Raw genomic sequence first — 10,790 nt, forward strand, 5'->3', positions numbered from 1 at the left:
CCATCATCCACAGGAGCACCATCCGTCTCACGACCAGCACCGACAACTCCCTGACCACCGCCGAACACCTGCATTTCCAGATCCACACCAACCCGAACACCACCCTCAGAGGCACCCTGATCTACCGACCCCCTGGACCACGCACACAATTCAGCGAGCACATCGCCGACTTCGTCAGCCCACATGCCCTCCCCTCCGCTGACTACATCCTCCTGGGAGACCTCAACTTCCATCTGGAGAACAACAACGACCGCAACACCAGCACCCTGCTCGACAACCTCGCCAACCTAGGACTCAAGCAACTGGTGTCCACCCCCACCCACCTCGCCGGACACACACTCGACGCTGTCTTCTCATCCAGCAAGGACATCGACTTCAGCCACGCCACAGAGCTTCAATGGACGGACCACAGCTGCGTCCACTTCACCTTCAAGAAAACAACGTCCCACCACCACCAGCAACAGGCCGCCCGCAGAAGCTGGAACAAGATCACAGCAGACCAGCTCGCCACCTCCCTGAGCCAGCACCCTCCTGCCAGCTCAGCGAACCCCAGCCAGGCCGCCGACAACCTCACGAAGTGGATCAGCAACTGCGCGGACGAACTCGCCCCACTGAGGACCCCGCCCAGCAGACCCGGCAGCAAGAAAGCCCCATGGTTCACCGACGAACTCAAGAGCTCCAAGAAGAACTGCCGAGCCCTCGAGAAAGTCTGGAGAAGGGAACCGACACCGGACAACAGGACCTCCTTCAAACTTGCCACCCGGAAACACCACCAGCTGATCCGCGCCGCCAAGAAAACAGCATTCAAGGACCGGCTGGACAACAACGCACACAACTGCAAGGAACTCTTCAACATCGTGAAAGAACTTTCCAACCCCAGCGCAGGAAACAACGACATCACCCCATCGCAAGACCTCTGCAACTCCCTGGCTTCATACTTCCACAACAAGATCGCGGACATACACAACAGCTTCAACAACCAACCAACGCACACCATGACCGAACAACCACCCCCCACCACCACCCTCCACGCCTGGACCCCGATCAGCACCGAAGACACCATCCGCACGATGAACTCCATCCACTCCGGATCACCGACCGACCCCTGCCCTCACCACGTCTTCAACAAGGCCGACGCTGTCATCGCACCCCACCTGCGAGACATCATCAACACATCCTTCGACACCACCATCTTCCCCGAGAGCTGGAAACACGCCGAACTCAGCGCTCTACTCAAGAAACCAACAGCGGACCCCACCGACCTCAAGAATTACCGCCCCATCTCGCTCCTCCCGTTTCCAGCCAAAGTCATTGAGAAGACCGTCAACAAGCAGATGGCCGCTTTCCTCGAGACGAACGGATCCCTCGACCCCTCACAGTCCGGCTTCCGAGCCAACCACAGCACCGAGACCGCCCTCATCGCCGCCACCGATGACATCCGAGCCCTGATGGACAACGGAGAAACAGCGGCCCTCATCCTCCTAGACCTCTCCGCGGCATTCGACACGGTCTGCCACCGCACCCTAGTACGGCGCCTCAGCAACGTCGGAATCCAGGACAAGGCGCTGGAATGGATCATCTCCTTCCTCGACGGGAGAACACAGAGAGTTCGCCTACCACCGTACAAGTCAGAGGCCACCGAAGTCATCTGCGGCGTCCCCCAAGGATCATCTCTGAGCCCCACCCTCTTCAACGTCTACATGAGCCCCCTCGCGGCCATCGTACGCAAACACAACCTCAGCATAATCTCCTTCGCCGACGACACCCAGCTGATCCTCTCCCTGACCAACGACCCCGCCGCCGCTAGAGCCAACCTGCACGAAGGGATGAAAGAGGTAGCCGAGTGGATGACGACCAGCCGCCTGAAACTGAACTCGGACAACACGGAGGTCCTCATCCTGGGCTCCTCTCCCTCCGCCTGGGACGACTCCTGGTGGCCTCCCGCCCTGGGCACCGCACCCAAACCGACAGACCATGCACGCAACCTGGGCTTCATCCTGGACTCCTCCCTCTCCATGACCAGGCAAGTCAACAACGTCTCCTCGGCATGCTTCAACATCCTACGCATGCTACGGAAGATCTTCTGGTGGATCCCCACCGAGACCAGGAAGACCGTCACCCAGGCCCTCGTCACCAGCCGACTGGACTACGGCAACGCCCTCTACGCCGGTACCACCGCCAAGCTCCAGAAGAGACTCCAGCGGATCCAGAACGCCTCAGCCAGACTCATCCTCGACATCCCACGAACCAGCCACATCTCCGGACATCTGAGAGACCTTCACTGGCTCCCCGTCAACAAAAGAATCACCTTCCGCCTCCTCACCCACGCACACAAAGCCCTACACGACCAAGGCCCGAGCTACCTCAACAGCCGAGTCAACTTCTACGCTCCCAAACGCCACCTCCGATCAGCCAACCACGCCCTCGCCGCCGTCCCCCGCATCCGAAGAGCGACTACAGGAGGAAGGTCCTTCTCCTACCTGGCCGCCAAGACCTGGAACTCCCTCCCGACCGACCTGCGCCTGACCCAAGACCACCTCTCCTTCAGGAAGAAGCTGAAGACCTGGCTGTTCGAGCAGTAGCGGCTCCCCCCCCCCCACCTCCCCCCCAGCGCCTTGAGACCCTACGGGTATGTAGCGCGCTTTATAAGTGTCACTGATTGATTGATTGATGTATGCAAGTAACTCTCTATATGAGACTCTCTACTTAAGTGATACCCACCTGTTAAACATTGCTTGGTCTAGCAAGACCCTAGGGGCCATATTTATTAAAGGGTTGTGTTGCTTTTGCACCATGCAATGGGGTGCATGTGCAACGCAATTCTTTAGTGCGATTTATCAAGCTGTGCAAGGCCACCTTTCGTGGGCCTGAGTGGCTTTATAAACACAAAGTAAAGCAATGCAGTTCAAATTGCTGTATTGCATTACTCTGCCTCAGGAAGCCATTCTTTAGGTGGTGCATGGGTGTTCCCATGCAACACACATGGATTTTAATGCATTCCTAGATTTACCACAAGTGGTAGACCTGGAAATACACCAAAACGGCTACACCTCCACAGGTGAGGCGTAAGAAGGAGAAATATGTGTATTTCACCTCGTTTTTATTCCTCTTTCTGTGTGTGGTGCTCTCAGCAGCAAACATAGAAAGAAAGAAAATGCATCAGCGGAATGTTTTTGTTCAATAGGGTGCCCCTTACTGCAGAAAAACAATCCTTCTTAAAACACAGGCATCCTTGGAAATTACATATCGTAGCCTTACATCAACAACATCTTTATAGAGTAAAGAAATGTGTTATTTGAAGGAGTCTGTATCTAGGTCAACCAAATTGTACAGATTTACTTTGCACTGATTAGATAAAACACAAAGAGAACTTTACATATTCAGACTAACTGTTATGATTTTATATCAAAATTCTACTATTAAAACATCAAATTCTTGAAGGAAGAATACCTTTTAAAAAGGCTATTCAAAGAAAGGTAATAGAAGCTCTTTTTTTAAATTTCAGATGTACCTAAAATGTGCCATATGCAAAATGCCATGAAAATACATCTGTGTCCAATAGACAACAAATCGCATGCATGCATATGTGTGCATATCTGCATGTATGCATAGGTGACTGAGCTCGCTGAGAGCGAACAGATTCAAAGTGCATGTTTGAGCACCAGTTTGCGACTCTTTGGTTAAGCAAGAAGGCTTTCAGGGGCCTAGTCACAAACTGCTTTTTGTAGCACGGTTTGTAGTACTACAAAATACTATTCATACTCCTACATGCGGAGTTTAATCCATTGCAACTTTTTCTGTTCAGAGATCTCTGCCCTCAGTGTGGAGTCTCTCCTCACCTAATTTGATATTTTAGTGGTAAATTTAGGAGGTACAGAGGACAGTGTTTAGAACATGGATAATACGTTAGGAGGGGAACAGGGAGGAGTAAGGAGGGGGTTAAGAGAGAGTCAGGGAGGGGTTTAAGGTTTAGATAGGCGTCTACCGGCACAGAAACAAGTAAGCTAATTTCTATTCCCAAAATGTACTTCTAAAGGTACGACTCCCAAAAAAGGACCCAAAACGGTAGTAAAGTGCTGCAGCTCAGAGCTTGAGCAAGTACAGCACCACGCTTGGCTAACCACTGATACTGCAACACCCTCCCATAGAAAGTATTGGAGATAGTAGACTTAAAATAAAACCCAATAGGAAGTGGTGTTAACTTAAATTAAATAATTTAAATAGTTAGCAACATAAATACATTTACTTTAATGTTAAAAAATATATATATTTTTTTTACTTTTTAAAGATTTCTAGTGGCTTAATTAGTTACCACAGAGATATTAGTATTTGCAGAATGAGACTCAGACTGGAAACAATAGTTAAGAATGCTTCCCCGAGAGTTTCTCAGAAATATCTCTCATGGAATTTAATCCACGGTATTCGTAGATGGATTACTCTTTACCGCCTGAACATTTTACCCTCAAATGATTTAATCGGAAATTGGTCACATAATAGGGAAGGTGGAAAAAACTGTAACTTTTGTAATCAGGCTACTCAGAATCTCGATCATGTCTTGTTTGTATGATCACATTCCGACTTAGGTGGCTACTTCCTATGTTTATCCAGAATAGCATTAAAAATGTTACATCAGCTAGAGAATTTCTGCTTTGTCCGAAAAATGAAATAGTATGCACTAAACTTTTAAACTTTTTTAGAGAGTTTATGGATATATTTTAAATGGTAGTATTAGACCCCAAGTATGGTTGGCTATAAGACTTATTAGTTTGTGATCGTGTTTTTTCATTTTTGGAAAATTATAAATATATGTCTGTTGCTAATTCTCTGCTGTTTGCACTAACTAGGTCCCTTTTCCCATCATAAAAAAGTCTTAAGGGAAATATATTTGCTGCTTTTTGATGCACTTTAGATATAAATATATGATGCTGCTATAATAGGATTTCTTTCCTAATTGTACTCATACTTAACAGGACCTGGTTCTTTATTGTTCTACTATAGGAGATAATTGTTTAATTGCTGCTACCCTATTGACGTTGTAAGATGCACTTTATTTAATGATTTTTTATTATTGTTGCTATATGAAGTATTTTATTCTACAATATGCCATTAGATGAAACTGTTTATTAATGTTAATCTATCTTTTTGTACATGTTATAAAATCCATCATGGAGTGATTATTTTAGCTCTCCTATATTGTAGGGCTTTATTGATGTTTGAATATTATCCTAGTGGTGATTTTGGAAATCTATTATGTCTTTTTATGATTAACTTTGTATAAATTGAGGTAATGGTGTAGGTGGAATGGTTTTATTGAAGTATTGTTTTAACGGTTGCTGAGTTTATGCTATGACTACCCATGTACGTTTTCAGTGGACCTCCTTAGAAATCCAAATGCTTAATAAATATATTTAATTGAGTAAATTTTTAGCAAGTTTAAATTAAAAAATAAATTCCCAGCTAAAGGAAAAAAAATATTTTATTCTCCATAAATAAGAGTGATGTATATAATTCATGTAAAGCAATGTACATATATTAGATTAATTTACTTATGTTTAACAAACTTTGTTACATTAATTCATACATTTCATTTTAAATACAGTTAAACAAATATTTTATAATTAAATTACAAATATCTACAACTATTTTTATCATAAAATTCTATGTATTTATATTTTTCAGTATTTACAATGATAAAATTAAAAAAAATTCCCTATGGGATTTACATTTAAAAACCCGCCACCATTATTTTCTATTGGGAGGGTACTAAACTTGCTACAATTTTTTTTTGTAGTAACTTACACTTGTTAGTTAGGTTCCACACTGTTTTCAGGGATTGAAGATGTGCAAGTCTAAATTTTTTAGGAACTTTACACTCAGATTTTGTGAATAGCCAAAAGTAGGGTTGTTACTACAAAGTGTAACAGTACATTTACATATGTAAATCACACACAAGTGTAACCTACCTTTGTGAATGGCCCCGTCAGTGTCTTCTTGAATTAACTAAACCTTGCATGCTGCCCATCGAATCCCCCAGTTTCCCAAAATCGGCTACCACAATCCGTCTTTTCAGTCATTCTGCAAGATATGGCAGATTATAGATCAGTACCTAGCTGTCCCCTACTGGGATTCTATCAGTATGCTTTCTACCCATACTCAATTGTAAACCTGGTGTACTATGCAATTACTAGCAATACTTCTGCTTCATGTTTTGTTTAGTAGTTAATTTAATTCTACAATCCATGCAAGATGCTCTCATGTAATGTGGTTTTAATGTGTAAATCCAAATAGAATATTTATCGTTTAACAGTAACTTAAATTAAATTAAATTTCTATTCATTTGGGTTTTTTCTGGCATGGATTTTTCAACTTATGTAAAGCACGCTGACACCAAGGGCCTTGTCCATGCTATACAAAGCCACAAATAAATAAATAAATAATAAATCATTTTATTCTCAGGGCCCTCTCCTTTGGAAATGTCATCCTTTATGTCTACATATAAAAGTCAGCTTTTTCAAGAAATCACTTTATATACCCTTCTTTTGACAAATCTTTGGACTGCCTCTCTACTGATTCACAGTCTTTATTTCTGGTATAATTTCTTTATTCCTCCTTCTGTGTCACCACTCCACTTCCCAAAATGCTACGCAAAATTTTAAATAATAGAATAAAATGCAATATTTTAGAACTATGCCAGAGTTTGTTACTAAAGGCACAGACTAAATGCCACATCTAGAAATTTACTTGCCATTACGAGAAGTGGCTAGCTCAAGGAGCAATTAACCTCATGTGTTAGAACCGGACACTGTCTTTGGGGTGGCATACACTGGGGTATTACATTGTAGGACAGCCTTGTGTCACAACAGGGGAGCAAAGCATAGCCAAGACCAAGTCAAAGCTGCAGAGCACTGGTGAGATGTTATCCTGGATGTTAAAGCTGCTCCTTAGACTGACTTGTGCTTTATTTGAAACGTCATGTACTGGACCATTATTAAGGGAAAACGCAGAAGCAAAAAATAACCATTTAGTAATATTGATCCGCTGAAAATGTTTGTTGTGGAAACAAAATGTGTTCTCTCTGTTAAGGGCCACAAGCAGTGCAGGCAGGTGCAGGTAAGCGCGGTGGGGGCGGTGGTGCAGGGTAGAAGGTGTGAAGTCGACAGACGACAGAATAGGTACAATTAAATAAATAAATAAAACATATTCTGTCGTCTGTCGACCCCCCCCCCCCCCTTCGGCCCCGCCTGCTCCACCGCCCCACCACGCTTACCTGCACCGGCCATGATTGGCCATAAGTCAAGTTAATTTATAATACCATAGTTAGATAAAGAAAGTTTCAAATGTTGTGTTGGTTTAGGACAAAAAATGGTTGATAAGATAGTCTGGAAAGATAGCGATAACTTTAATTAAAGCAATGCAAGTTACATATTGATGTTTTGGACATATTTCAAGGTTTTCAACAGCTCTTCTCAGGTTTTTGGGGGTAGGGCCCTGTGATGTCCCAAAAGCTTATACCTATATTTGTATTATCAATAGGTTCCTTGCTTTGTTTAAAAAAAAAAGGCCATTGTTACCTCTGCTGACACTGTTTCAGTAATCCACCTTGTGCTGTTTTTTTCTAAAATGCCTGTAAGCTTTTGATGATTTCTACTTCTCTTTGTGTTTTTGGGAACAGACACTGTTTGTCTGGAGCAGGACTGGGCAGAAGCCAAGACCAGCCAGACACTGAGGAGGATGATGAGAACGCGCTCTCTCCAGAAGCCTGCTACGAATGCAAGATCAATGGTTACCCTAAGAGGGGCAGGCATCGGAGGAGTACCAATGAGACTGGTTCAAATGACGCACAGGTACCTTATGGATCATAGTTACTTATTTTGGAATATTTGCTTCAAAATAATTCTGAAGCACAGATGGTGTTGTTTCCATGTTCCATCTACGGGAGTGGAAAAGGGTGGGACAAAATAGCACTTTTTATGCAGAACAACGGTTTCACCCTGGACTAGTCTGTGTGCTCAAAGAGTCCTCTTTTTGTGCTTCTTGTAATCATTTACCTTACCCACTACGTTTATACTCATAATGGTTGTATAAAGCACATTATATAACCCGAGAGGTAAGGTGCATTTATTTAGGGATTTTTTTTTAAATTGAGCAAATAAGTTATTGGGCAATTGCAAAGAGATTTTATGCTTCAATTAAATTAACCTCATGATAAACATTCTAAGGACATGTTATTGCCTTAGAGCTCACCGTAGCGGGCTGTACTGGCCATTTAAGGCCCGCTCCAGCGTTTAGCAATGGAGTGGGCCTTTAATGGCCCATAGAGCCCGCTACGGAGAGTTTCAAAGCTATTAGAACATTCTGCCCCTAGCGGGTAGAATGTTCCAATTAGTGAAACATAGGCCTTATGGAGCCAGAGGAAGTTGAAATCCCCTCTGGCTCTGTGAGTCTTTTTGTTCACAGTAAGAGCTGTGAACAAACATTGGATTGTTGGAGCTCCGGGCTTCTACCGGCCATAGGGAGCCCAGGGCACAACATTGTTTTCAATGGAGCTCCCTACATTCCAATGTTCTAATCAAACGTGTTCATCCTACACCAAACATAAAGACACACACAAAGTGCTATCTTGATTTAGTGCAATTCATTTGATAATAATGAATTGATTGATTACTTGATTCATTCAGTGACTGATGGGATATTCCATGGTTTGTGCCTTTTGTTTATGCCTGCATGTTTCGTATTCGTGCAAAGAGCTTAGAGCGTGTTGGTCAATGTCAAAGTATTTATTTTTTGTATTTTTTGTAGGATGAGCTACAGTTGGAGCCTCCAGTCAATTTTGCAAGCTGGGACATCGAAAAAACAGTTGCCTTCACCTTCAACGTGACCAACCTCAGCAACAAAGATCGCATCCTGGAACTCACCCCGGCTTTAACAACCCTGACAAACCACAACCGGTACATCATTGACTCAGGGAATGAGGATGGCTTCTTCAAAATTAACAAAAAAGATGGAATAAGTTATCTTCATCTGACGAAGAAAAAACCTGTGTCTGGGGCCTATTCATTGCACATTATCAGCGTGCCCCTCTACAAACAAAAAGAACTTATCTTACTCGAAGACAAACATGACAAAGACTACCTCAGTGGTGAGATAGGGGATATCTTGAAAATGAAAATCCAAATCTTCCTTCATTAATTCACCTACTAGAGACCAAACATTTCAAACCAAAGATTGACAGGTTGGACTCGACATTTCTCCCGCGCAGGTTCGTCATATCATTGGTACAAATCCTCATAGGCTTCAATGAACTAGCACTTTTATAATATCAGGTAATCAAGGTACAGGATGTACACCACAGCTCAGAACAACCACTTTCTCAAGCTCCCTGCTTGTTTGGCCAACCTACCTTGATATGTTGTACCATGATGTGTTGAATCTTGAAACGGGACTTGCTCATTGGGAGTTGGCCATTGATGCTGAATCATTTCATCCTTTCGGCAGAGGTGCAATAATGTGCTCTCAGTTTATGCACTGCTCTGTAACTTTAATTCCTAAACTGCTTTGCCAACTACCACATAATCAAATCAAAGAGTTATCATATCTGTTGGTGCTAATAATTTTCCAAAACTAGTTTTATGAATGCACTGTAATATTTACACAACTTAGATGTCAAAGTTCAATTACTCAGTCTTAATACTTCATTAATTTACAACCAACCATCGTTAGCTCAGTAGCCTAATTCAGTTATACATATATTTTATGTAAATTAAGTCTGTGTACTGTAACCATGCTTTTTTATCATTGAAGCATTTGTAAACTAGATTAAAACCCTTATTTGAGGGTTTGAAATGGTGCTTATAGAACCTACATCGTTTTAACTGTATACACAAACCTGATTGAACCATCAAACAGAGGTCAAAAGGAACCAGGACCCCTGTCAACATTCCGACAGTAATCAGTGCCAGGAGTCATTCCATATGTATCACTTATCAACACCACCCTATTGCTCATACAAAGGTTTTCATGTCATAAAAGTCACAATAAAACAGTGTTTTTCTTTTAACCTCTTCTTTTTATTTTTGTGCATAAGACCGAACTCAATGGGCATAGTGTTTATAGATTAGAAAAACGAAGTGAATTACTTTAGTGTAAACATTTTTTCCTTTGGTTACTTTTCTTTAGGAGGATGAAGTCTGGAGAGGACAATAAATAAAGTCGAAGTAGTGAAAGTTGTCTTACCTTGAAAATAAACATTTAGCAAAGCAAGTCAGGTTTTGCATTCAGTCAGAGTTCTTGAGAAAAATCTAGTTCTGAAAGTGTCTTTATAATTACCCAAAGCTTTTTGTTGACTTAAATCTCTTGCCATTATTCTAGATTTCTATTTTTGGTTCTTAAATGTGTATTGCTTTATGTAGAATAAGCATAGGCCTAGCCAATAGGCCTGGCTTAAATTTTCAGTGATAAGTCAGCCCAATTGACTTTACTGGTGCTGAGGCCTAAATAATGTATGTGTGCAGACATGGAAGGGACGGGCAACGGGGGTACGGGCAGCTATAGGCGCAACCATGGGGAATTACGAGCACGGAGTGTTCAGTCTAGGAGAGGTGCAAGGAAGGGAAGGTGTAGGCTTTGAGAGATCTCAGATGAGAGAAAGACGTGCAGGGAGTGGTACAGGCATTAGGGGTGCGTGGAGTAGAAGAGGTGCGAGGAGGGAGTGGCATGGCCAGGAAGAACTGCAGTTGAGAGAGGTAGTGTCCGGGAGAGTTGCGGGCAGGGTGATATGCAGGTTGGGAGAG

General features: G+C 43.1%; 1 protein-coding gene across 1 annotated transcript in view; it reads left to right on the forward strand.

Annotated features, from left to right (window-relative positions):
* FBN1 (fibrillin 1) overlaps nt 1-10,057 on the forward strand; it is a 622,956-nt gene extending 612,899 nt beyond the window's left edge. Inside the window, exons 64-65 of the mRNA XM_086958277.1 lie at nt 7,673-7,844; nt 8,800-10,057. Of these exons, the coding sequence (XP_086814403.1) occupies nt 7,673-7,844; nt 8,800-9,189 (562 nt within the window). The 3' untranslated portion in view covers nt 9,190-10,057. The remainder of the gene's footprint in view (nt 1-7,672; nt 7,845-8,799) is intronic.
* The last annotated feature ends 733 nt before the right edge of the window (nt 10,058-10,790 follow it).

Source organism: Lissotriton vulgaris, chromosome 2_1 (assembly GCF_964263255.1).
Source record: "Lissotriton vulgaris chromosome 2_1, aLisVul1.2, whole genome shotgun sequence".
Lineage (NCBI taxonomy): Eukaryota > Metazoa > Chordata > Amphibia > Caudata > Salamandridae > Lissotriton > Lissotriton vulgaris.